The following is a 26,930-nucleotide window of genomic DNA, read 5'->3' on the forward strand; positions in this document are numbered from 1 at the left end:
AGGTGGTCTGGACCGAGCAGTGCCAGGAGGCTTTCCGGGCGCTGAAGGAGGCTCTGATCAGTGGCCCAGTTCTGGCAAACCCAGACTTTGACAAGCCCTTTGTGGTGTTCACCGACGCCTCCGACACGGGACTGGGGGCGGTGTTAATGCAGGAGGATGAAAAGGGGGAGAGACACCCCATCATGTACCTGAGCCTGGGAGCAACACTACGTGGCCATCGAGAAAGAGTGCCTGGCCAAGGTGAGGGCCCTCAAGAAACTAGAGCCCTATCTCTTCGGGCGACACTTCACCATGTACACCGACCACTCTCCCCTGACCTGGCTGCACCAGATGAAAGGAGCCAACACCAAACTCCTGAGATGGAGCCTGCTCCTGCAGGATTACGACATGGACGTGGTCCACGTGAAGGGACGTGCCAACATGATAACGGACGCGCTGTCCCGGAGAGGGGGCCCCGAACGTCCCCAGGTCACTGGTCAGTGTGACCCCACTCAGTTCAGTCTCGAAGGGGGAAGAGATGTGACGCAGCAGGGAGAGGGGAGTGTTGACCTGGGAATGTGCCCTGGGGATGGGAGACCTGAGAGCCTGTCACCTGAGCGGGGGGGGGGGGGGGGGAAGAAGAGGTAACACCTTGGCCCAGGAATGTGAAGACAGGCTGCAGCAGGGAGCCTGCTGCGGGGGTTTAGTTTCAGTTTGGGGCTGGGTGGAGGAATGCAGGGAACCTCAGGGCTGGGGTCTAAGCTCCCTGCTCCCCCAGAAGCACTTGACTGAGGGGTCCTGGTTGTACCCACAATCTCTGTTTTGGACTGTGTTCCTGTTGTCCAATAAACCTTCTGCTTCACTGGCTGGCTGAGAGTCTCAGTGAATCCCAGGAAGAGGGGTGCAGGGCCTGGACTCCCCCACATGCCGTGACAACTGGTCATTTGGCAGCCACCTGCTTTGTCCACTGCTTGCAGGAAGAGCAACCCATTAGCTGGTGGGGGCTTGGAACCAGAGTGGGCCGGCAGCCCCCCTATCAGCTGCCCGCTCCCCTAAGTTCCCTGTGCGGTAGCCACCCAGCAGGCTATCAAGTGCCAGGCAGTTCAGGCTGCTCCCCGAGACTCCTGCTGGCTGGGCAAGGTGGGGGTGGGTGGGCGGAGAGGGGTGCTAATGACAGAGTGTTCCCCTCCTGCCCCCCCATCGCCACAGAGCAGGGGAGGACACGACAGGGCTCAGGACAGAGGGAGCTTGTTGGCAGCAGGGCCAGTGCAACCACTAGGTGAACTAGGTGGCTGCCTAGGGCGGCAAGTGGTTGGGGGCCGCCAAAAGCACGCTCCGGGGAGGTGGTGGAGCGGAGGTGAGCTGGGGCAGCGGGGTGTGGGGAGGGCCGCCTGCAGCAAGTAACTGGGGGGAGGGGGCTGTGCACAGGGGAGCCGCTCCCTGCCCCAGCTCACCTCTGCTCCGCCGCCTCCTCTGAGCACGCCGCCCCGTTCTGCTCTCTCCCTCCCAGGCTTGCGGCACCAAACTGCTGATTGGCGCCACAAGCCTGGGAGGCGGGAGAAGCGGTGGCAGCGGCATGCTCAGGGAGGAGGCGGAGCAGAAGTGAGCTGGGGTGGGGAGTTGCCGCGCGGCTCCCCGGGCCGAGGGGAGTTGCCTCATGGCTCCCCGAGGGGAGAGGGGGCTGCTGCAGAGGGGGCGGCTCAGGGAGGCTGGGAGCTGCTTTGGGGGGTGCCTCAGGGCTGTGGGGGAGTGCAAGGTGGAAGTTTCGCCTAGGGCGCAAAGCATCCTTGCACCGGCCCTGGTTGGCAGCACCTGCTGTCTCAACTTGCTGATCTACTTAAAAAGGCAATGTACTTAGAGTGAGGTCAGTGTACTTAAAGGGGCAATGCGTGTCTCTCTCTCTCACACACAGTGTGTATCTCTGTCTATCTCTGCCATGCTGTCTCCCCTTCCTCCGTTCATGCTGCCTTGCAGAGCGTGAGGCTACATTAACAATGTGTTAACCCTTGAGGGCTCAGCCAAGTGCTAGTTCATCATTTAGCAGTAAGGCATTCGCTGGGAAATATCCCCCCCTCTTCCATTCTCTGACTTCACCACCTCAACCAAGCTTCACAGTCATCATAGCTGTCTACAGTATTAAATTGTTTGTTTAAAACGTATACTGTGTGTGTGTGTGTGTGTGTGTGTGTGTGTGTGTGTGTGTGTGTGTGTAAAATATAGTCTTTTGTCTGGTGAAATTTTTCCCCTGGAACCTAACCCCCCCATTTACATTAATTTTTATGGGGAAATTGGATTTGCTTAACATAATTTCACTTAAAGTCGCATTTTTCAGGAACATAACTACAACGTTAAGCGAGGAGTTACTGTAAGTACTTCAGGGTGGTTCAAATAAATTTGATGACCCCCTCCCCACACTGAGTCAGACATTTGGGCCTTCCAGCTGAACAGCTACAATCTCGCTGTCTCCATCCAACCCAAACTCCCCAGACCATCCTAGCTATGGTGGGGTAAACTACTATGGACAACTGGAGAACCTACTAGGTTCCTGCCATCACAGTGGCATAAAAGAGATTGAGAGGGGCAATGATTTTTATTCAGCCTGTTTGGTTTTGTTAATAACCAGTTAACTCAAATGCCCGAGATCCATGGAGGAGAAAAGTTCTCTTTGTTAAAGATTCAGCACTCTGCCCTTTCAGTTAAGGACTTGGGAAGATCTCAGTCCACATCTCAGACCTCCAAAGAGTTCTCCAGCAAAAGCAGCATCCTGATATTTCTAATCCTTTCTGCCTTATCTGTAAAATAAGGCTAATACTACTTACCTGCTGCATTCTGGGGGTGGTAGGTGTGAGATTGAATTCATTCAAGCTTGTAAATTGCTATGAGCGCCTCAGATGGGAGATGTTACGTGCAAGGTATTAGGAGTGTAGTGAGCTGGATAGTATGTGTGTGTATATCACTATTGCCTGCTAATGGATGGAATAGGAATTGTTCAACTATGTCAGTCTGTGTTGTTAACAGGTTTTTCTTTAGCTTGATGGTAGGGTGTTGAGCTTTTGGAGCAGGAGGCTGTGAGTTCTAGTCCCCACTTAACTTCATTTAATGCTCTAACTCTTTGTCCCCACATCTTTAACTCCGTTGCTACAAAAAACAAACAAAAAAAAGTGCTGATTTTTGAAAGCTCATTTCCAGGCCTAATTTCCCTCTGAAATGGAAATCATGCCACATACTTACGCTCCTAGGAGAGCAATGAAACAAACAAACACACCCTCCCTTAGCTTGATTTTTTATTTTGAGGTCTGTGCTAGTTCGAACCCAGTTTGGCTGTGCTGGTGTATATTGTTTTTAGACAGTCATCCAAGCTCAGCAGAATAGACGGCAGCCACCCACTGCACAGCCCCTCGCCCCATTAAGCCAGGTCAGACATGCTTTCAGCTGAGAATGGCTTCAGTGCTGTGTCAGCATTCTGGCTGCAAACCAAGCAAACAGACAAAAGAAGAGAGTTGTGAGTGTGCATGTGTGGGAGGCAAAATACACCCGGAGGCAGTGGGAGCGATTCTGCTGCTATGGGAGTCCATGGCAGCAAGCCCCAGCGTGCCAATCTGAAGCAGTTTTACAAGCCACGCAGGGCTAGATTCTGCGCGCCCGGACTCTGGATTTACCCTGCAGTCGCTCCATGGACATCAGTGGTGTTACCCCTGATATACACCAGTGTACCTGAGACCAGGATCTGACACAAAACAAACCATACATATGTGTTGGCCCAATCAGCATCCAAGCCTTTACAACCCCTATTGACTTTGATGGGGATTATGCTAGGGGATAAATAAGAGCAGGATCAACACTCCAGCCAAGCCCAAACCCAATAGCCAGAATTAGACCAAAGCATTACAACCGTCAAGAGCCTAATACGGTGTGCCATAGGCAGAGAACAAGAGGGACGGAAGTACATTGGTGCCCCAGGCCCATGAAATGGCACAAAATTTATTACAATTCTGGACAGTTCATGGCGCTGAATCGGTAATGGGGGGCGTGTTCCGGTGACGTTACAACTTTTAGCCTTGTGATGGCTCAGTTCTAGTTGTGTGGACAGAGCCCATGTTGTGGCAAAAGCTATTTGGAAAACGGAATCTCCTGCCATGGGAAATTCTGATATTTTGCTGTTTGTGTTTATCCCGATTTGGGACAGAAAGTTGAACTCTTGAAAGTGTTGTGCAATGAAAAGTTAAAATTGATTTGGAAAAATCTAAATGAAAAACATGGGGATTTTTGATTGAAATGAAATGTTTTGACATGTCAACGTAAGATGTAAAATGTGTGTTTCAAATCAATGGGAAAATCCCCAAATTTAATCAAAATTCTCCTGTAGGGAGTATTTTGCAGTCCTTCGACAATCATATCTACCCATTACCCAGACTCTTCTCCTCTTTCCATCTGTACTGATGGATGATGGCACCAGACTCCTTCCTGGTTCCCTTCTCTCCCGATACTAACTGGTTTCCTATCAGCCATGTTTTGGTTTGTTTTTTTACAGTATTTTCTGCTCTGCCACATCTACATCTCTCAGATTTGTTTTCTGTGTATGTCTGAAGGGCCAGAAGCATCTGATCTCACCCACCCCTGTGTAAATGCAGTCTTCAGTGGAGTTACTCCAGATTTATACCAAATCAGAATCTCAGCCCAAATCTACATCATGAATCTTTTTCCTAAAAGTTGTGTGAGTGATCGATGATCAGGACAAAGTGTGACTCTTCTGTCTCATGTCTCTTACCCTCTGCAAGGAAAGTGGAAAATATACAGTGAGCCATCTCTGACTAAACTGATTAACCTAGTGCTAATAAAACAGGCCCTTGTGGTACCATCTGTCTTGAAGCAAAAGACTATCAGATCTTTGGGGCAGGGACTGTCACTGTTTGTGTGTTCAGTGCCTAGCACAATTGGGCCTTGATCTGGGTCCTAATTGAAATCAGTGAGGAGTCGACTAAAAATTGAAGTCCCTGTATGGCCCAGCCATACTCCCATACTTAGCAGTGAATGAGGCAGCCCCCAGGGAGTAAGGGTGGAAGAATCAAACTCCTGGGCATGATCCGACTCCCATTCAAGTCAATGAATCATAGAATATCAGGGTTGGAAGGGACCTCAGGAGGTCATCTAGTCCAACCCCCTGCTCAAAGCAGGACCAATTCCCAACTAAATCATCCCAGCCAGGGCTTCGTCAAACCTGACCTTAAAAACCTCAAAGGAAGGAGATTCCACCACCGCCCTAGGTAATCGATTCCAGTATTTTACCACCCTCCTAGTGAAAAAGTTTTTCCTACTATCCAACCTAAACCTCCCCCACTGCAACTTGAGACCATTACTCCTCGTTCTGTCATCTGCTACCACTGAGAACAGTCTAGATCCATCCTCTTTGGAACCCTCTTTCAGGGAGTTAAAAGCAGCTATCAAATCCCCCCTCATTCTTCTCTTCTGCAGACGAAACAATCCCAGTTCCTTCAGCCTCTCCTCATAAGTCATGTGTTCCAGACCCCTAATCATTTTTATTGCCCTCTGCTGGATGCTTTCCAATTTTTCCACATCCTTCTTGTAGTGTGGGGCCCAAAACTGGACACAGTACTCCAGATGAGGCCTCACCAATGTCAAATAGAGGGAAATGATCTCGTCCCTCGATCTGCTGGCAATGCTCCTAGTTATACATCCCAAAATGCCATTGGCCTTCTTGGCAACAAGGGCACACTGTTGACTCATATCCAACTTCTCGTCCACTGTAACCCCTAGGTCCTTTTCTGCAGAACTGCTGCCGAGCCATTCGGTCCCTAGTCTGTAGCGGTGCATTGGATTCTTCCATCCTAAATGCAGGACTCTGCACTTGTCCTTGTTGAACCTCATCAGATTTCTTTTGGCCCAATCCTCTAATTTGTCTAGGTCCCTCTGTATCCTATCCCTACCCTCCAGCGTATCTACCTCTCCTCCCAGTTTAGTGTCATCTGCAAACTTGCTAAGGGTGCAATGCACACCATCCTCCAGATCATTAATGAAGATAGTGAACAAAACCGGCCCCAGGACTGACCCTTGGGCACTCCACTTGATACCGGCTGCCAACTAGACATGGAGCCCTTGATCACTGCCCATTGAGCCCGACAATCTAGCCAACTTTCTATCCACTTTATAGTCCATTCATCCAGCCCATACTTCTTTAACGTGGCAAGAATACTGTGGGAGACCGTGTCAAAAGCTTTGCTAAAGTCAAGGAAATGGAAAGACGTAGGTTGAATGGGAGTTGAATCAGGCCTGAATCGACTGATTGAGACTGGCAAGGTAGCCCAGCTGCAGTGTCAAATGTCACTTGCTAAAAGGCTGAAGCACAAGCCAAACCAGAGAATGGGGGGAAACATGATACACACCTAGGGGGGAGTTGATATGGATCTGGCACTTCTGGGCTTGGTCCATTCCACAAGATAGATCTTTGGCACGCAGCACCTGTAAATAAAAGAACAGGCCTTGCCTATGTAGCCCACTGGTGATTGTGTTTTCTGGGTCCCCCCGGTGACAAATATGGCAACCCCCTGCAGTAGTTTTGGGGACCGTTATGTTTTTAACACTGAGAGCATAAAAACCTCAAAAAGCCATTAGATTGAGCTGGGTCAGCTGTAGAATATCCTTGGCCCTTTGTGCCAGTACAGGTGATGTGTATTGTGCGTTCCTGGAATCAGTCTGGGGCAAGTAATGCAAATCCCCATGATGGCTTTGAAGTGTGACAGCCTAGGGGACAAGGAGAGGGCCTGATTTTACCTGTTTGCAGGAGGCTGGGAGACAAAGCAAATCTTTGGGTATAAAGGGCTGATTTAAACAGACTCAGGGGCCTTCCTTTGGATTTAGCAAATCGACAGGATCTTTGGTCCTCCGGGGACTCCCGACCCTGGCTGAAGGGTTGGAAAGTCTGTGGTCTATAGGGCCCCATAAGATTGCTGGGTGACTTCTGGCATGTTCACTAAGCATGTAGGAACTGATTGTTTTTTATGTTTTTTCTGGGATGCTTTTACCTGAAGAATAAATGTACTCTGCTGAGAAAGAGTGGTAACTTGTAACTACTGGCATATAGGGGGTCATAGCTTGGAGAGACAGTACAGCCCAGATGTTGGCCTTTAGGCAGATTGGCTTGCTGGGAGTATCACAGAGTAGGGCAGGGGGATGTGCAGCCTTACACCCCACAGTCAGGAGGGGCCCTGCCCAGAGACAGGTGACAGCTGGAGGCCTGAGACCTCACTTGGCCCTCCTGGAGTGGACCACAGAGGGGGGAGGTACCCTGAAACCGTGACACTTGCTGGCTGCTGATCTGCAGAGGGTATGAACCTCTTACAGCCGGCAGCTGTGGAAGGCTGGCTCTCTAGCTCAAGCAGGAGCACTTCATGCTTTTTCTTGTAGAGGTACCTGGTTCAACTCCCGGTGTGCCAGCCAAGACGGTGGCCATAACATGTGCTCTCCGAGGCCATTGGGCCAATAGTGACCCCGGGCACAGGCAGTGAAAAGCCATTCGTCCCTTCCCTACCGGTGTATTTCTTCCTCCTCACACACAGCAGGGGGCCGCTCCCACGCTAGGAGAAGCTGGGCCACGCAGCCCCGTCTTACCTGTATCGCCGCGGGCAACCATAGTGGCCTATGTGTACCTCGTGGGCAAGGCAGAAGCGGCGGCAGTACCCTCTCCGGTTCGCGCAGGTCCAGGTGCTCACGGGAGCGACCGCCTGGGCACCTGGGCAGGGAGAAAGCAGCAGCTGAAGAAAACACGCCGGAGGGCCCAGAGCCCGTACCCATGCTGCACTGCCTGGGAACCCCATCGGATGGGGGACGAATTCGTAAGACAACACGCTGCCCTTCTGTCCTGCTGCTGGACACGCGCACCAATGGGGGCTGGTCCCTTTGAGTAGACCGGGGCCAGTGCCGCTGCATCAGAACAGCTGGGCCCGTGTGAGCCAATTAAAAGGGGCAGGGCTACACCCGAGGCTATAAAGGTCTGTGTGCACGAGTTATGAGGAGAGGCTGAGGGAACTGGGATTGTTTAGTCTGCAGAAGAGAAGAATGAGGGGGGATTTGATAGCTGCTTTCAACTACCTGAAAGGGGGTTCCAAAGAGGATGGATCTAGGCTGTTCTCAGTGGTACCAGATGACAGAACGAGGAGTAATGGTCTCAAGTTGCAGTGGGGGAGGTTTAGATTGGATATTAGGAAAAACTTTTTCACTAAGAGGGTGGTGAAACACTGGAATGCGTTACCTAGGGAGGTGGTGGAATCTCCTTCCTTAGATATTTTTAAGGCCCGGCTTGACAAAGCCCTGGCTGGGATGATATAGTTGGGGATTGGTCCTGCTTTGAGCAGGGGGTTGGACTAGATGACCTCCTGAGGTCCCTTCAAACCCTGATATTCTATGATTCTATGAGAGGAGGGATCGGGGCAGGCTGTGCCTGGGGAGAGAGGGACCACAGATGAGTGGAGCTATGTCCGGTGGTGGGTTCCTGGAACAAGGGAGTGAGGTCGGTCTTTGGTTCCCAGCAAAGAGGGGGGGAAATAGAGGCAGGGTGCCACAGAGCGACCCTTGGCCACAAGGGGGAACTGAGGTGGCATCTGCCATATTACGGGACTCTTAACGTCCAGTGGTTGGGATGCACCTCGGGTCTGCTCAGTGGAAAGTCACACACTGACTTCAGTGGGTTTTGGATCAGCCCCTAACTGAGGACAGCTGGCCTCTTCAACAGATGTAGCCTAAACCTTTAAGACAGAGGGGTGCAGTGCCTGGAAAACTGGGCTGTAATTTGTAGAGCTGGGTGGCAAATGGGTTTCTTGTCCCATGACAATTGAAAAAAATTTCCCGTCCTGAATCAGGGTAAAAAGTTGAAATCGGGAAAAATGTTGTGATCTGAAAAAGATTAAACGGTTTGGTTTGGCCATTTTAATTTTTTTTTTTTATCTATAGCTCACGTTTCAAAATGAAAAGTCACTTTGCAGTGGAAAACCAGAACTTGTTGTTTGGAAGAGGTCAGAACAAAAGACTCTGACAATTTCCAAACGTTCTTCCACATTTTTTTCAAGTCAAAAAATTGTTCGAAACTGACCCTTTTCTGCAGAGTTTCCGTTTCAGCTCATCAGCATTTTCTGATGAATACCCATGACACTGCAAAATTCCCAACCAATTCCCATTCTTTGTGTTCTAGTAAAACCTAGCAGGTCCAACCATGTTCATGGCCCCATGTGCCACGTCTGTAGAGAGTAGACACACAGACAGAGTGCCTTTCTAGGTAGCCCTGCCAAGGCAGACAGATGGTGGAAGGAAGGAAGTTTTATTATTCTTATTTTACAGCTGGGGCACTGAGGATCTGAGAGTTTAAGTGATTTGCCCAAGGTCACACACAGGATCTGTGGCAGAGCTAGGAACTAAACCCAGGTCACCTAAATCCCAGTCTAGTGCTGTAACCACCAAATAATCCTTCCTTTCCTAGGCCTGGCCTCTGTTTCTCATTCCGGCTCACACTCACTTGCTGGTAACCTTGATCAAGTCATGTCAGTGCTCTGTGCCTCAGTTTCCCCATCTGCACAACGGAACTAATGAGCCTGACCTCCTTTGTAAAGTGCTTTGAGATCTACTAACAAAATGCACTATAAACCCTCTCAATTGTCAGTCCCATAACCAAAGGTCTTTGCCTTCCCATCACTTACACTCACAGCTTCATCCGCACTCTTCTCCTTCAGGAGCTATATGGTGGCAAGAGGTCCTGTCTACATGGTTAAACTGGAGAAACGTACCTCCACATAAGAGCATAAGAACGCTCATGCTGGGTCAGACCAATGGTTCATCTAGCCCAGTATCTTGTCTCTGATGGTGGCCGGTGACAGATGCACCAGAGGGAATGAATAGAACAGAGCAATTTTCAGCAAAAGAGGTTGAATCTACCCTTCCATTATAAACAGGGCTGAATTAAAGCAATCCAAGACACATCCCATGTGGGTCTGCCATGGCCCCATGCCTGCCCCTCCATCATGTCCCCCACCCCATGGCCATGCCATGGCCTCACCCCTTCTTGGGAAGGTGGCAGAAGATTTCAGCAATAAGACGAATGGGGCAAGTCACACCTCCTGGAGCTACTATTTCAAGCAGCCTGCATACTCAGGCGGGGGCCAGTTACGCTTGGCTCACAGTTTCAACCTTTTCTGTGCATCCGCAAGGACATTTTAAAAGGCAGAGATTCTGACTCCAGGAGCTGGGGCCCTGGCTTGGGCCAGTAGTGTCTGGCTCAGATTACAAACCTGATTTTGACATGCACACAGATGTCACCAAAACTAGAGCAGTCTGTCTGACATTCCACAGGGTGATCTTATGCCTGGGTTTTCTGGAAAGTCTGAGGCGAGCAGGACAAGCTATTTGGGAACCTGGAATGTTCCAAAACCAAGGGTGTGATCTCACAAGCTGGAGAGTTTCCTGACTCTTTTGGGTTCATAAATAGACTGGATAGACAGAAAGACTCAGATCCCGGGGAGCTGCCGTGAACTCCCTGGGAGCAGCATCTCTGGTGCCTTCCCCTCCTCCGCAAGCTGCAGTTGCAAACGTGAGCATCATGGAAAGGGGGGTGGACTAGCTCAGTGTCTCTCTGCCTCAGCTGATGCTGGGTTACTCCAGTCCAAGCCCAGTGATTAGCACACAATGCCCATGGCCTTCTCTGCTGCTGTTTGCCAGGGGCTGAATGGTGACTTGTCATTTTTCCCCGGGCCCCGGCCTGCTGCTATAATCAGGGCACTTGGGTATCCTCCCCTGGGAGTTTATAAGCACTGTATAGGCCAGGAGAGAGGAGAACTCCAGGGACAACTTCAGCAGTGCCCCCCGACTTCACTGCTCAGTGGAGTGACCCCAGGGATGAATTTGGGCCCATTTGTTTCTAGTGCCGGACCATGTGGAGCGTGTCTCTGTGAGATCCCAATTTAGTGAAGGCACCCTGGTCTGGGGTTGCTGGTGCTCCCAGGAGATGCTGTTCATAAATGGGCCATATTCTGCTCTCAGTTGTACTGGCGTAAGTTCTGAGTAACTCCCCTGAACTTCAGTGGATTTACATAGGTGGGAACAAGAGCAGAATTTGACCCAGTGGAACGATCTCCCTGCCTCAAAAGTCTTGAGCAATTTTCCTGCCGCATGCAAAACAAACCGATCCTAATGGTCTTCCTCCAGATTTCTGAGTCTGATCACCCTAGCTGCTTTCACAAAGGCAGGCGTCCTCCCCTGGACAGTGCTAGCCAAAGACCCAGAGGCTGTGATAGTGTTACAACTCTGTGTAGTCCTTTAGCTTTGGATTCTTCCATGCACACACAGTTAGCTCATGCCCTTAACATGCCAGGAACTTCAGAGACGGTAGCAGTTTGAATAGTTTAAAGTGAGGAGGGACCCATCTCTTTTGAAGGAGTACTTACTGATGGTTCCTGTCAGTGCCAGAAGCAGGAGAAACCCTAGGCCCAGGGCATTCATGATGGTGCTTGGCTTTCGGGATGTTGATTTTCTGTTGATTCTAACCAGCTAGCCTGTATTTATCAGTTCAGTGCCTGACAGCAGAGGGGTGGAGTTTGGCATGGGAGCACTAGCAAAGGGCTAAGAGCAGCTGTGTCATGATCCGGGCCTTGATTTGGGAGGTAGGTTAGACATCACCCTTAAGAGTCACTAAGCTCCTTCGGTTTAAATATTGGCTGGAAATCCTTTGGAAATCCAGAGCCAAGAGACCTACTCTGCTAGGAGGGAAATCAGCAGAGGAGGGGGAGACCTTGAGCTTCCGTTCGTTAGTCTCTAAGATGCCACAAGTACTCCTTTAGTTTTACAGCAGTGACTTCAGCGGAATTATTCCTGCTTGACACTGGGGTAAGCGTGGGGAGAATGGAGTCCCTGCTATGTTAGATCAACCCGCGTTAGACTGCAGACTCGTTTGACTCATCATGTCTGTTCAGGGCACTGCACACCCATGGGTGCCATACACATATGTATATGGCGTCTTCAGTCTGTCCTCAGAACCCAATCCCTCCAGTCTCCTCCCCATTTTCAGTGCTGTTCTCTAAACTCCCTCCACTTTGTCAGCATCCGTCCGGGGCAGTGGGACCAGCACGTGATCTCAATGACACAGTGCGATGGGTGAGGAGGTGCTGTGTAATAATCCAGGAACACTGCTGTAATAGTGTTCTGAACACTGTATGGGACTAGGCAGTGAGGGGAAGTTACTGTATGTTGCGTTATAAGTCTTTCCTGTACGAATGCATTGACAAAGCTTGAGTGGGGGTGGTGGGGAGAGCAAACAGGAAAACCACACAATAGGTTTCAGAGTAGCAGCCGTGTTAGTCTGTATTCGCAAAAAGAAAAGGAGGACTTGTGGCACCTTAGAGACTAAATTGGTTAGTCTCTAAGGTGCCACAAGTCCTCCTTTTCTTTTCACACAATAGCTGTAGATGAGCAAACATCGGCGGGGGGGGAGGGGGTCAATTACAGGACAATAATCTACTTCCAGGCTAATATGACCCTGCTGTCCTGCTAATGCTGGGAACTAACAGATCAAAGGGCTCTAAACAGCTAGAAAGCTCCACTCAGGAGAGGAAAGGGTGATTTGCCAGGAGCTATCCAGGGGGACAAGCTCTGCAAAGGGAAGCCTGAAGGAGTTGTCCCTTTCCTTGTCCAGGGAATGGCAAGCGGTAGGGAGAGGCAGGCAGGCATGTAGATAGTTTAAGAGCTATTTTCTCTTAAGTGCTTTGGTTCTAAATACTTTGCACTAAGGAGGCTGTTTGGCCACTGATTTTTGCTCTGTCATTGCTCCTAGGGGGGGCAGAACTTCAGGCACTGAAGCTAATTCAGGCCCGGTGAGGTCATCCCAGTAGATCCCAGGGGCAGCGTCGGCCCTCGACCAAATAGCACCCCAGGCAAGGGGCACCTTTGCTGCCCCCTGCATTTCTTAAACTTGTGGATACCTTATTTTTTGTTGCATTTGCAGCCCATTTCATGACTTTGTTGCACGATTTGCAGGCATGATTTATCCCTGTCATATAAGACGATAAAATTGCATGGTAGGATCTGTAAATCTGTATTTATTCGTGCCATATATAAGCAAATAAAATCAAATCATTTCCTCGAAGCTTATGGAAACTTTTAAATTTGAAGAATAACTGAAACGTACTAACATCAAGAAATTGACCTGTGCACCAACATTGGGTGGACCAATATTAGCGTTACAGTAGGTGACAACCTTAGAAAGTTAACCCCAGTCCTTTCGTCGAAAAGGCCCTTTTCTCGCCTTTACCCTCGCGAACTGAGGCACAGCATCAGCGAGATCCAAAGCCCGGCCAATGGCATTTCCAAGTGACAAAATAGCCAGCAATCGTAGTCTCTCGTCGGCCATCGTCGATCAAAGATACGTTTTAATGAGCCTGAGCTGCCAAAAGCTGCACTGCCCACTCGTGCCTGTGGCTGGCAGCGTGAGCAGGATCTTCCAAGCTGTCCCCACATGGCTGACGACATTCTAGGAGCTTCGAGGAAAATGTAGTTCTCAGAAAGTCTGGAAGGTTCCATGAGATTCTACAAAGGCCCAGAACATTCTAGGAGGTTAGTGAAAAATGAGTCCACGTGCGGAATAACCGAAACAGGTTAATTCAAACATTCTCTTTTCCCTTTTGTCGCTAATAACAAAAACAGCACCCCGAGCCTAACACCTCAGATGGCCACCTGGGTCATCTGCCTTTAAATCCGGCTCCTCCCAGGGGACTGCAGCCAAGGGCCTGGTCTAAGAGTGGAGAACCATGAGAGAGGTGGTGGCTTGAGACCCCATGAGGTGCACTCAAAGAGACCAGGAGGGGTGGGGGCAGTTAACCCATTAACAGACACAATGCAACCCTCTACTCTCCTGCCCTGCTGGGCCACCCTGCCTTAGCCTCAGATAAAGCAAAGGAGGTATGGAAGGGACTGACCCTTTCTGGGTCCCAGGGCATCTGCCCTACTAGCCTTAGAACATAAGAACATAAGAACATAAGAACGGCCATACTGGGTCGGACCAAAGGTCCATCCAGCCCAGTATCCTGTACTCCAACAGTGGCCAATGCCAGGTGCCCCAGCAGGAGTGACCCTAACAGGTAATGATCAGTGATCTCTCTCCTGCCATCCATCTCCACCTTCTGACACACAGAGGCTAGGGACACCATTCCTTACCCATCCTGGCTAATAGCCATTAATGGACTTAACCTCCATGAATTTATCCAGTTCTCTTTTAAACCCTATTATAGTCCTAGCCTTCACAACCTCCTCAGGCGAGGAGTTCCACAGGTTGACTGTGCGCTGAGTGAAGAACTTCCTTTTATTTGTTTTAAACCTGCTGCCCATTAATTTCATTTGGTGGCCCCTAGTTCTTATATTATGGGAACAAGTAAATAACTTTTCCTTATTCACTTTCTCCACACCCCTCATGATCTTTTAGACCTCTATCATATCCCCCCTTAGTCTCCTCTTTTCCAAGCTGAAAAGTCCTAGCCTCTTTAATCTCTCCTCATATGGGACCCGTTCCAAACCCCAAATCATTTTAGTTGCCCTTTTCTGAACCTTTTCTAATGCCAGGATATCTTTTTTGAGATGAGGGGACCACATCTGTACGCAGTATTCAGTATAAATCCATGGATTTATATAAGGGCCATAAGATATTCTCTGTCTTATTCTCTATCCCTTTTTAATGATTCCCAACATCCTGTTTGCTTTTTTGACTGCCGCTGCAGGCTGCGTGGACGTCTTCAGAGAACTGTCTCATTGTATCTTTTCCCATCAACATTTGTTAGCGTAGGTTAGTGTGACAACTTGTGAACTTTCCCGTACATTTTACCATTGAGCTCACAACCAGAGTCAATTTGTCAGCCCACTTATCACAACATGGCTAGCTCCTCAAAGGTGCCTCATTCCCATTAGATCAATGGGCGTAGTTAGGTGCCTAAATACCTTTGAGGAGCCGGGTCACTAGAGTCTAGACCCATGTGACGATCCCCACACCTGCATCCTGCCCCGCTCTCAATGTCAGCAAACCGTGCAGCTGTGAGCGAGCTCTGAAGTCGGATTCCCCTGGCAGTTGTGGTGGTTGTTTGCTCACTGTCCACTAGATGGGCACATCGGTCTTCTTGAGCGTTAACGCAGAGCCCCTGGGGGCACTGAACCCCCAGTGAAGCATAGAGCATGGCCTCTCTAGGGCCAAACCCTGAGGAACATGTTGCACCTGCAACTTCCACGCAAAGTGATGGGCCAGATCCTGACATGTGCAGAGTGCCCTCTCCCCCGGCCCCCCGCAGCTCCCACTGCAATAGGAGGTTGGGGTGCGCTGCACTTCACAGGAGATTTGGCCCTGTAGCCCGCTTCATGTATGATCAGGGCTTAAATTCAGCCAGAGCTGCCCAGAACACAGCTCTGGTAAATATTTTCAAGGCCCCCTGGAGTTTTTCTAGCACGTTGGGGGCGGGGGGGGGGCATGGCTTGGGAGGCTCTGGGAAATACTCTGTGAGAATTTAAGCCCTGTATATGATGCAACTGCAGCTGGGCCAGAGCAAGCAGACTGCTGGAGAGATCATTGCATGGGCACCAGCCATGGGGAAGGGAAGGCTCTGTGCTTGGAGCTGCAAATCTGGCCCCTCTCCCCCTGGGTGTGGATCTGCTCAGTCAGTTGGCATTTTCTCAGCCCCTGACAGGGAACAAGAGGACTGGACTCATAATAATCTATAGCTTTTATACAGCACATCGGCTAGCACTTTATTCAGAGCTGGAAAAGACCAGCTAGATCAGCAAGTCCATCCCTCTGCTGCTGGAGGATTGTTCCCTGCAATTCAGGGGTTCTCAAACTTTTCTTGCTGGGTCCCCCTTTGAAAATATTTCAGGCTGTGATGACACCCCCCTCAAAAAAAAGTGGTAGCAAATTACTGTGCACACTCAGAGGATAATTAAAAGAAGCAGGGAATCATTATCCCTGCAAAGGCGCTGAAGCCTTTCTAAACGTGTAAAGCAACAGGTTTCAGGAATAAATACATGGGCATTTAAGAAATACATTTTCTGGGAGGAAAAGACAACAGGATACAGTGTGAGGAGCAGGAAGCCTTTTCCAGTGATTGTGGCAATAATCTTGACATTGTCCAATTTGTGGTAATAATCATAACATTGTCCACAGATTGTGGCTTTATACAAAACTATATACAAAAAAAAGCTTCTGGCAGGGTGGGGGATTGAGGTAGATTGCCTGGCTGCCCGTTAGGAGCCGCCAGAGACCAGGGCAATAAGAAGAGCACATCGAGATGCACCGTGTCTCCGAGAGGCTTTGAAAACCAGTTTCATGAATGATCCAACACGGATGTGACCGTTCTGTGTGTTGTTCCTTACCAACCTGCCCCTTTGTCACATGTACTGCCCACCAACCACAGTGTGCACAGTGACTAAAGAGCCTCTTGTCCTCAATTCATGCATTTTTATTATGCTAACAAACACTGACCAGAGACAGCAATGAATAGCAATGATAGCCCGGGTCGAAGGGCCTGATAACACAGCGGGGCAGGGGCAGGGACGCGGCACTTGTTACAATTGCACTGTCTAGCAATCAAAGCTGTGGGAATGAGAGCTTTCTGCTCCGTGAACCATCCCCTGGAGTTGAGGTCAAGGGATAACGGAGCTTCCCCCCACCATAGGACGTCAGGGAGAGGAGGATATGGAACTTGGTGAGGAGGGCAGCTGGTTCATCACTGGGTGCTGCGGGACTCTAAGGTCTAGCTGCCTTTCCTGCACCTCAACCACACGCCTCAATAGGTCTGTTTGCTCCTGTATAGGCTGCAACATCTCCTCTTGCTTGTTGCACGCTTGTTCCCTGCATGCTTTCCTGCTCTCTGACAGTGTAAGCCTCCGTGCATTCAGCTGGGCCCTGTCAGCCTCGGAGGAATGCATCAAATCACAGAACATGTCTTCCCATGTCTGCTTTTTTCGCCTTCTAATCTGGGACAGCCTTTGTGCTGGAGTGGAGGAAGCACCCAGAGACAATGTTGCAGCTGCAAGGAAAAACATACATAGTGGAAAACAAAAAGTTGCAATGAATGAAACAATTCACAGCAGGAAATACATTCCCAGAGGTACATGGCCACATTTTTTGGGGTATGTCTACACTAGGAAATTAGGTCGATATTATAGAAGTCGGGCCCCGCTCCTGCCGGCCGGGGGCGCACACGCCGCTGTCCGGGCGCTGGAAGGGCCACCGAGCGGCGGCTGCTGCGGCACCTGGGGGCCTACCTGGAGGCGGAGACCCACCGGCTGAAGGACCTGCAGAGGTAAGTGGGCCAGCCCAGCACGCAGCACCCAGATAGGGGCCCGAACTGACCCTGGACCCTTTGGCTTTCCCGGCGCCCTGCCCTCCCAGGCTGACCTTGATCCAGACACCCCCACATCCGGCGGGGTCCGCAGCCCGATCCACCCCCAGATCTTGCATCTTGCAGCCTGGCTCTGCCTCGGGACCAGCTCCCAGCAGAGTCCGGATCAGCCTGGCCATTCAGACACGGGAGGGGCAGGCAGCTAGGTCAGAGAGCCCCCCGGTCTGCAGCCAGGACCCGGAGCCGTGAACTTTCCCAGTGCTCAGCTGCCCCAGTGGGGTCCCCTCCGGCCCCTGGCGAAAGCACTTGGCTGGGCACAATCCCTCTCCTTGCAGAAGGGACCCACCCTGCCTGCCCGCCCCATCCCTATCGCTCCGGTGCTGCTCCATTCACTTCCATGGCAGGACGGCGGATCCAGCGGAGCCGCAGACCCTGGGTATTTCAGAAGGCGGCGCACTCCGCACCGGGAGGGGTCCAGGCCTGGAGCAGGACCCCATGGTGCTAGGGGCTGTACAAACAGAATGGAAGAGGGTCCCTGCCTCAAACAGCGTAATGGGCTGGGATTATCAAAAGCCCAACTCCCACTGAACGCAGGCACCTAACTCCCTCAGGCTTGTTGGTGATCCTGGCCTTTAGGCCACGCTGGTTAGCAAGGAACCTGAGAGCATTTTGCGTTTGGTTTGCGTCTGTGTTCCTCGGTGTGCAAGCGCCTGGAGCGTCAGGAGAGACAAGTTTTAAATAAATCGATAAAAGACAGAAGAGAGAGTACCAGACGCCACAGGAGATGGGCTTTGTAGAATGATGGCTGTGTCTCACCTAGGGCTGGTCAGTTCGCAAACCAAACACGGGAGGACCCAGCCAGGGATGTGCTAGCAGAGGGCATGTGTGGGGAGTGAAGGCATGGATGCAGATGAGCTTGTTGTTATTATTAATGCTAGTTTGCAGTAGCAGCCGCTGTGTGCCAGGTCCTTTCCAGACACTTGAGAAGGATGGTCCCTGCTCGCAGTCCGAGGGTTCCCATGCAGGGAGGGCATGTGAGTGCGTGTGAATGAAGTGGAGACTTTTATGGGGGTGGGAGGTTGAGGCAAATCGCCTGGCCACTGGTTAAGCGCAGCCAGATACCAGGGCAATTAGAAGAGCACAGGAGGGCATGCTGCGCATCAGAGAAGCTTTGAAAACCAGTTTCATGACTGCCCAGGCTACCGTGTGACCTTCTATTTGTTTCTCCTTAATGAAAACCCACCCCCCTTGGTTCACTCTACTTCTCTGTAAGCCAACCGCCCTCCCCCCTTCAATCACCGCTTGCAGAGGCAATAAAGTCATTGTTGTTTCAGAATCATGCCTTCTTTATTAATTCATCACACAAATAGGGGGAGAACTGCCCAGGTAGCCCGGGAGGGGTGGGGGAGGAAGGAAGCACAAGGTGGGGTGGGGGATGAGGGAAGGACAAGGCCACACTGCACTTCAAAATGTATTTGAATGCTAGCCTTCTGTTGCTTGGGCAATCCTCTGGGGTGGAGTGGCTGGGTGCCCGGAGGGGGGCCCCCCGCCACGTTCTTGGGCGTCAGGGTGAGGAGGCTATGGAACTTGGGGAGGAGGGCGGGTGGTTACACAGGGGCCGCAGCGGCGGTCTGTGCTCCTGCTGCCTTTCCTGCAGCTCCACCAGACGCCGAAGTATGTCAGTTTGCTCCCCCATTAGCCTCAGCATTGCATCCTGCCTCCTCTCAACGCGCTCCCGCCACCTCTTCTGGCATTCGTTTTCTGCTTTCAGGGACTCTGCCATTGTCTGCCTCCACGCATTCTGCTGAGCTCTTGCAGCACGGGAGGCCTGCATGAGCTCAGAGAACATTTCATCGCGGGTGCGGTTTTTTTGCCTTTTTATCCATGCTAGCCTCTGGGACGGAGATGATAGGGGGAGCGTTGAAACATTTGCAGCTGTGGGAGGGGGAAAAAGGGAGAGTGGTAGTTAAAAAGACACATTTTAGAGAACAATGGCTAGACTCTTTCATGGTGATCCAAGCTGTTAAGCACATGTGCTATGTAATGTTTCGGTACACGGTCGCATTTTGCCTCTTATATTGAGGGCCTGCCGGTTTGGTGTGAGAGATCACACACGCAGGGCGGGGCAACAGAATTCGGCTTGCAGGCAGCCATGGTAAGCCACAGTCTTTCGGCTTCTTCAACCTTCATCACATGTGGGAATGGTTTCAAACAGCAGTGCCCTCCTTTCCCATGCCAAGCACCCGTTGGGTTGGCCATTTAAAAGGAGGGGCTGCGGTTTTCGGGTTAACGTGCAGCACAAACCCAACGAACACCCCCCACACGCACGCCCCCCAGTTCTCTGGGAAGATCGCTTCACCCTTCCCTCCACCATGTGACCAGTATCAGGGAAGATCCCTGCGAGCCAAACGCAAACAGCTCAGCATGAACCCCGGCCCCGCCCTCGCCTCCCGCCACCGCGTGGCTAACAGCGGGGATGATTTCTTTTCAGTCACAGGCAAACAGCCCAGCAGGAACGGGCATCTCTGAATGTCCCGTGAATAAAATTCCCCTATTTCAACCAGGTGACCATGAATGATATCACTCTCCTCGTCCCCCAAATCCTCTTTCCTGGTGCAGGGTTAAATCGATCTAACGCTGCTAAATTCAACCTCAACTCGTAGAGTAGTCCAGGGCCTAGTCTTCTAAAAGAAGAGCCTGCCAGTGAGGTACAACACCTGGCAGAGTGCTGGGCAGCTGATCTTGGTTTGCAGGCAGGCGTGGTAAGCACACAGGAAAGGGTAGGCGGTGGCAGAGCAGGCCCGGAGACATTTTTTTGGTGTGGAAACTCTTGGCACATAAACAGGCTTTTCTGGGGAGCCCCCTTTGCACAGCTGGACTGGCCCCCCCAATTGTTCACCTCCAATTAAACATTAACCACAATTGCATTGAACCCCTGTAGTGTTACTGCAAATATGCACTCACCAGAGGTGCCTTCCCCACCATCACAGTCCTGCAACAGTGGGTCCTGGGAGGGGGCTGGCACCCGAGGTCCTGGTTGTTGGGGAGAATGGATCCTCTGCTTGCCTGCTGCACATTCTCCTCCTCCTCCTCCTCTTCCTCATCAACAGTGTCCTCCTCGCTGTTCCCCGTGGCCGCCTGGGAGCTATCCGCGACGAATATTGGCGCACCGGTGAAGTCCCTGTCTAGAATCGCATGCAGCTGCTCATAGAAGCGGCATGTCTGTGGCTCAGCCCCAGGGCGACTATTTGCCATCCTTGTCTTCAGGTACGCTCGCACGAGGGCCTTGATTTTCACACGGCACTGCTGTGAGTCCCTGGTGTAGCCTTTCCCCCCCATGCGCTGTGCGATTTGGGCATAGCGCTCTGCCTGCCCAGGCTCTTCTCCCCACAGGGCAATCAGATCCAGTGTCTCCTGAACGCTAAAGGCTGGAGCACGTCTGCGGCCCTGGGCAGCCATGGTCAGGGGCGGTGGTGAGCTCCCCAGGCTGATCAAACAGGAAATGGAATGCAAAAGGGCCCTGTGTACCTGGCTGAAGTGCAGTGGAGTTGAAAGTGCTGTCCAGAGCGGTCACATTGGAGCACTCTGGGATAGCTCCAGGAGGCCAAACCCCTGGAATTACACTGTGCTGTGTCTACACTACCCCTAATTGGACCCGGGAAGGTCGACTCTGGCGCTACTCCTTTCCTCCAGGTGGGGGACAGGTGTGGGTTTTAAGAGCCCTTTAAGTCGGCAGAAAGGGCTGGGTAGTGTAGACGCACACATTATAAATTCGACCTAATGCGTCTAAGGAGGACCCTAGCCCTGTCCGTAGGTCTGTGCCGCCAGGCAGTCGCTCGCAGGGATCACTGGGATCCCGGCCCGCTGGCTGGCTGAGCTCCTGGCCTGGAGCCACACATCGCCAGGCTGGTCATTCCTCTCTCCAGGGCCAAGTGACCCCGCCCGTGTCTCTCTCACCGGCTGACTCGCTGCGCCGGGGGACGCTGCAGGAAGCCCCCAGGGGGCGGGGTGATCAATCCCCCTCCCCCGGGAGAGCTGCCTCCTGCCCACGAGCGAGACTCACCGGGCCAAACCCCTGCGCCCCCGAAAGGCGCCGCTGGTGCGATCCTGCCTGGGCGCCCCCTTGGTCGGTGCCGGCTGCCGGCCCCCGCCGCAGCTTTCCTCTCCCCTTCGCGTCCGGAGCTTCCCCGCCCCCGGTGCCTCTCCCTGCCACTGGCCACGGCGGAGCGCCCGCAGCCGGGCCCCGCTCCTGCCGGCCGGGGGCGCACACGCCGCTGTCCGGGCGCTGGGAGGGGAAGATCCCGGAGCCGGGGCCCCGCGCAGGGCAGCTGGGGGGCGGCCGGAGCCTCCCCCGCGGCGCCGCAGCGATGCGCCTGGCGGCGGTGGCTGCGCTGGGTCTGTGGCTGGGCTGGCTGCGCCGGGCGCCGGGCGAGACCTTCAGCTCCATGCTGAGCGTCCGGCAGGCGCTGGCCACCGAGCGGCGGCTGCTGCGGCACCTGGGGGCCTACCTGGAGGCGGAGACCCACCGGCTGAAGGACCTGCAGAGGTAAGTGGGCCAGCCCGGCGCGCAGCACCCGGAGAGGGGCCCGAACTGACCCTGGACCCTTTGGCTTTCCCGGCGCCCTGCCCTCCCAGGCTGACCCCGATCCAGACACCCTCCCCATCCGGCGGGGTCCGCAGCCCGATCCACCCCCGGACCTTGCACCCCGCAGCCTGGCTCTGCCTCGGGACCAGCTCCCAGCAGAGTCCGGATCAGCCTGGCCATTCAGACACGGGAGGGGCAGGCAGCTGGGTCAGAGAGCCCCCCGGTCTGCAGCCAGGACCCGGAGCCGTGAACTTTCCCAGTGCTCAGCTGCCCCAGTGGGGTCCCCTCCGGCCCCTGGCGAAAGCACTTGGCTGGGCACAATCCCTCTCCTTGCAGAAGGGACCCACCCTGCCTGCCCGCCCCATCCCTTTCGCTCCGGTGCTGCTCCATTCACTTCCATGGCAGGACAGCGGATCCAGCGGAGCCGCGGACCCTGGGTATTTCAGAAGGCGGCGCACTCCGCACCGGGAGGGGTCCAGGCCTGGAGCAGGACCCCATGGTGCTAGGGGCTGTACAAACAGAATGGAAGAGGGTCCCTGCCTCAAACAGTGTAATTTGAGGGCTGGGATTATCAAAAGCCCAACTCCCACTGAACGCAGGCACCTAACTCCCTCAGGCTTGTTGGCGATCCTGGCCTTTAGGCCACACTGGTTAGCAAGGAACCTGAGAGCATTTTGCGTTTGGTTTGCGTCTGTTCCTCGGTGTGCAAGCGCCTGGAGCGTCAGGAGAGACAAGTTTTAAATAAATCGATAAAAGACAGAAGAGAGAGTACCAGACGCCACAGGAGATGGGCTTTGTAGAATGATGGCTGTGTCTCACCTAGGGCTGGTCAGTTCGCAAACCAAACACGGGAGGACCCAGCCAGGGATGTGCTAGCAGAGGGCATGTGTGGGGAGTGAAGGCATGGATGCAGATGAGCTTGTTGTTATTATTAATGCTAGTTTGCAGTAGCAGCCGCTGTGTGCCAGGCCCTTTCCAGACACTTGAGAAGGATGGTCCCTGCTCGCAGTCCGAGGGTTCCCATGCAGGGAGGGCATGTGAGTGTGTAAATGAAATGTGCATGCCCAGGACTGTGTGTGTGGGTAACAGTCCATGTGTGCAAGTGAGCAAGCATGTGCAACCAGGATCATGTGTGTATGGCAGCACATGTGTGTGAGTGAGTGTGTGTGGCCAGGACTGTGTGTGTGTAACAGTACATGTGAGCAGGTGAGTGAGTGTGTGTGGCCAGAACCATGGATGTGTAACAATACATGTGAGCAAGTGTGTGCCCAGGACCGTGTGTGTGTAACAATACATGTGTGCGAGTGAGTGTGTTTTCACAGAGTTGAAGGCCGGAAGGGACCATTAGATCCTCTCACCTCCTGTCTGTCACAGGCTGTTCAATTTCACACCGATCCGCTCGTGGTACACCCAGGACTTTAATCAGACTAAAGCATTTCAGCCCCCAGGAGACTAAACTGAGTGCCACAGGGAGTGACCGAGGTGCTACCGATGTCCCAGACCCCTGCGGTAGCAGGGAATGGATTAGGTGAACTATGCCTAAACGATCCCAGCAGGTGAACCACCCGGCATTCTGCAGGGGAAGGTGAAAACCCCCCTTTATTGAAGGGATTCAGGTTGTATTATTAATCGAGGGAGATCTGTCCGTCTACACTGCAGCTGGAGATGTGCCTCCCAGCCAGGGTAGACAAACACACCCTCGTGCTGCTTGAGCCCTGAAATACTCCTGCAGGAATTCTGCGCCAAAAAATTAAAAATGGTGCCTCAATATTTTAAAATTCTGCAAGTTTTATTTGTCAATAAAGAAATGTGGCTCCAGCGTGGCAGAGGGGAGCACAGGCCACTGGCGGCATTGAGGTGGACGATCACCCTGAAGCCCCCACCCCCTGCAGTACCGGGACTCGGCAGTGAAGCTGCACCTGACCCTGACGCAGTGCAAGGCCTGGGTCTGCCCCAGAAACACCCCGGGGCCCTGCCCCTCTGTGCCAGGTGCACCAGGTGTGGCTGGGCAGGCTCAACCCAGCAGGATCCAAGTGTGGAGAGGCTTAATGTGGGGGGATCCGGGTGTGGGGTGAGGGGTTTCTGTGTGGGGCAATCTGGGCGTGGGCGGCTCAGTGGGAGATCTGGGTGCACGGGGGCTCGTTGGGGGCTTCCGGGTGTAGGGGCAATGGGACTCTGCAGGGGATCCAGGTGATGGTGGTTGGGCTCAGAGGGGGGGTCTGAGTGTGGGGAGATGGGGCTTGGCAGGGGGGTCTGGGTATGTGGGGCTCAGTGGGGAGGTGTGGGTGCTGGGGCAGTGGGGCTTGATGGGGGTGGGGGTCCAGGTGCAGCTTGTTCGGGCTCAGAGGGATGGGGGTCTGGTGTGGGGGGCTTGTCAGAGAGGTCCAGGTGTAGGGGGTTGGGCTTGTCAGAATGAGGATTCAATGGGCATGCTTAACGGCGGAGCCCCAGCTGCTGCTGCGGGGATGCCCCATGCTGGGCTCCCCCTGTGATTCCCCAATCCCCTTTTCTTCTCCATCCCCCTCCCCTCACTCCCACATTCCCCTCCCCCTGCCCTATTCCACCACCCCTTCCTTCCCCACTGCCCCTTCCCCCACCCCCTCCCCCGCTTCCCTCACTTCCCCCACATCCCTTACCCAGCCCCACCGTGGGCACGCTCTGTTGCACAGAAAACAGGAAGGCTCCCTGCACACAGAAGGGAGCAACAACCTGCACTTGCAGAAATCGGGAGGGGGGCAGTGACACGTAACCCCGTGTGCCCCCGTATGCCTCACCTCTGTTTGAGGGGCAGTCCCCCCCACCAAAAACCGTGCATATGGTCGCGCCCCCGCGCAGCTCCCCTGGCGTTTTCTGCAGGGAAATGCGGAAATTCTGCAGGGGGCATTTTGTGCGGGTGCGCGGAATCCCCCCAGGAGTAACTGAAACCGAGAGACAGGTGGCAGCCCCAGAATACAGACCCAGGGGGTCAGGTGGACTTGTGCTCGGGCGGCAAGCCCAAGCCCCCGTGCGGCAACAGCCACACTCGTCCAGCCGCGTTCTAATGCAGCGAGCACGTGTCTGTCAGCGTCCACCCCGGCTCCCCCCAGCTGCCGTGTGGACACGCCTTGTGCATTGGGGGCCTGCCAGGTGCCTCACCGAGCCCGGTGCTGGAATTTTTCTTTGTGTCGGCTGTTAACTGGAATAAAGGGGAAGCCCTTGTTTTACCTTACACAGGGCTTAGGACTCATGATTGCCGGTCTGACAGTGCTTAAGTGTGTTTGTCCATGTTTGTATGTACAGTACATGCGTGCATATGAGTGTCCCATGTGAGTGTGCCAGTGAGTACGTGGATGAATGGGTACCTGCTTCTGTGTTTGTGCAAGTGAATGGGGATGTATATACGTTAGCATCAGGGGGTGTGCAGCATGCATATGTAGGGGTGTGCATGTGACTGACCCTGTGTGTGTGTGTGTACGTGGACTACCAGGCTCACTGGACAAACTCGCTGTCAGAGCTGCCGTGTTTGTTACTCCGTCTTACCATGCATCTGCGCTGACCGAGCTGGGCCGGACAGGAGTCAGCAGCAGGGCACTTACATTGCTCATTGCTACTGTGGGTAACAATGGGGGTGAGAGGCTATACATGCAAAGGTCCAAGCCTATTCCTGGTGCAAGCAGGGCCATGCCACTGCAATCAGGGGTGAAGCTGTGCTGAAGGACCTGCTTGGGTGGCCCCTGGTCTTGTTTACACTGGTGTAAATGTAGAATGACTCCAATGAAGTCACTAGAGTTACGCCGAGGTAAAACTGATGTAAGCAAGAGGAGAATCAGGACTAAAAACTTCCCAAGTCATCCGTAGTGCAGAAGAAATCTTTGCCCAGGAAACCCAGAGTCTGAGCATTGTGCAATAATCCTTTCCTTTCTTTGCTAACTAAGAAGGAGTCCCCCATCCCCCATCAGCCAGAGGCTGCGTGGTGGAAAGCCTTCCATCCCAACAATGGAGCATTCAGCTGTTCTGCGGTTTCCTGCATGGAGCAGTTAAATGTCTGGAAACAAAAGCACGTATCGGGAATGATGTATTTCTTTACCAATGAACCTTGTGGCCTTATTTGTAACAGACACGGAGCGGGTCATATGCATGTCCGCGGAACCTGGCCCCCAAATACACCAGCTTTTCCACCAATAACAAACATGACTAAATCCCTCAGAATTGTTGCTCTAACGTGTGAAATAACAAAGTGGGACTTGGTCAGATTGGCAGCAGGGTCAGATCTGCAGCCCCAGGCAGGGGGATAACATGGGTATCTAGCGTTATCCTAATTCACGCTTACAGAAATGTGGTGGGAGGGATATTAAACCTCATGCTTCTGTGCATAAGCCAATGAGGCAAATTGTCCCATAGCTCCTCCTGGTGTGGGGTTTTTACCCCTTCCTCAAGAATCTGATGTTGGACACTGTCGGAGACAGAATATTCCTGTGCTCCTGGAGATTTTCCCAGCTCCCTAATTGCCAACCCCAATCATTCAAAACTCATGAATCAGCCTCTCCTCCTCCCCTGCAAAATAATCATGAGACTCAAAACAATACATTTTGCGTCATTTCATTTGAGCCTTTATTGGCCATGTTTTCAAGCTTTGCTCTGATATCATGAGAGCTAGAAAGTTACATTAAAATAAAAGGCATCTCTCATGATCCCATGACACCGGGAGCTGGGGCTTTGAGACAAACCCCACACAGTGTGAGATGGGGGATCAAATCATGAGAGTTGGCAAGTTGAATGGGTTCTGTGAGTCATAGATTCCAAGGCCAGAATGGACCATTGCGATCATCTAGTCCAGGGGTGGCAAACTTTTTGGCCAGAGGGCCACATCTGGGTGGGGAAATTGCATGCAGAGCCATAAAGGGAGGGCTGGGGCAGGGGGTTGGGGTGCAGAAGGGAGTGCGGGGTGCAGTGTGCAGGAAGGGGCTCAGGACAAGGGATTGGGGCAGGTGAGGGGTGCGGGATGTACGAGGGGGCTC

General features: G+C 52.8%; 2 protein-coding genes across 2 annotated transcripts in view; one reads left to right on the forward strand and one right to left on the reverse strand.

Annotated features, from left to right (window-relative positions):
• Nucleotides 1-18,664: 18,664 nt before the first annotated feature.
• LOC140905625 (uncharacterized) lies at nt 18,665-21,838 on the reverse strand. The gene is made up of 2 exons (XM_078852030.1): nt 20,313-21,838; nt 18,665-19,283 (listed from the first exon to the last, which is right to left on the reverse strand). The coding sequence occupies exons 1-2, from the start codon at nt 20,805-20,807 to the stop codon at nt 19,236-19,238; spliced, it is 543 nt and encodes a 180-aa protein (XP_078708156.1). The 5' UTR covers nt 20,808-21,838; the 3' UTR covers nt 18,665-19,235.
• The window catches only part of P4HA3 (prolyl 4-hydroxylase subunit alpha 3), a 32,728-nt gene continuing 26,928 nt past the window's right edge, over nt 21,131-26,930 (forward strand). The window contains exon 1 of the mRNA XM_073334316.2: nt 21,131-21,894. Coding sequence (XP_073190417.1) covers nt 21,716-21,894 — 179 coding nt within the window. The 5' untranslated portion in view covers nt 21,131-21,715. The remainder of the gene's footprint in view (nt 21,895-26,930) is intronic.

This window comes from Lepidochelys kempii, chromosome 1, assembly GCF_965140285.1.
Source record: "Lepidochelys kempii isolate rLepKem1 chromosome 1, rLepKem1.hap1, whole genome shotgun sequence".
NCBI classification, from domain to species: domain Eukaryota; kingdom Metazoa; phylum Chordata; order Testudines; family Cheloniidae; genus Lepidochelys; species Lepidochelys kempii.

Bases quoted from the DNA above. Each gene is read 5' to 3' on its own strand.
- LOC140905625 (XM_078852030.1), bottom strand. From the start codon at position 20,807: ATGGCTGCCCAGGGCCGCAGACGTGCTCCAGCCTTTAGCGTTCAGGAG. The intron at 19,284-20,312 runs GTGAGTGCATAT...CCCCTCCCACAG, and splicing joins TGGTGGGGAAGGCACCTCTG to CTGCAAATGTTTCAACGCTC.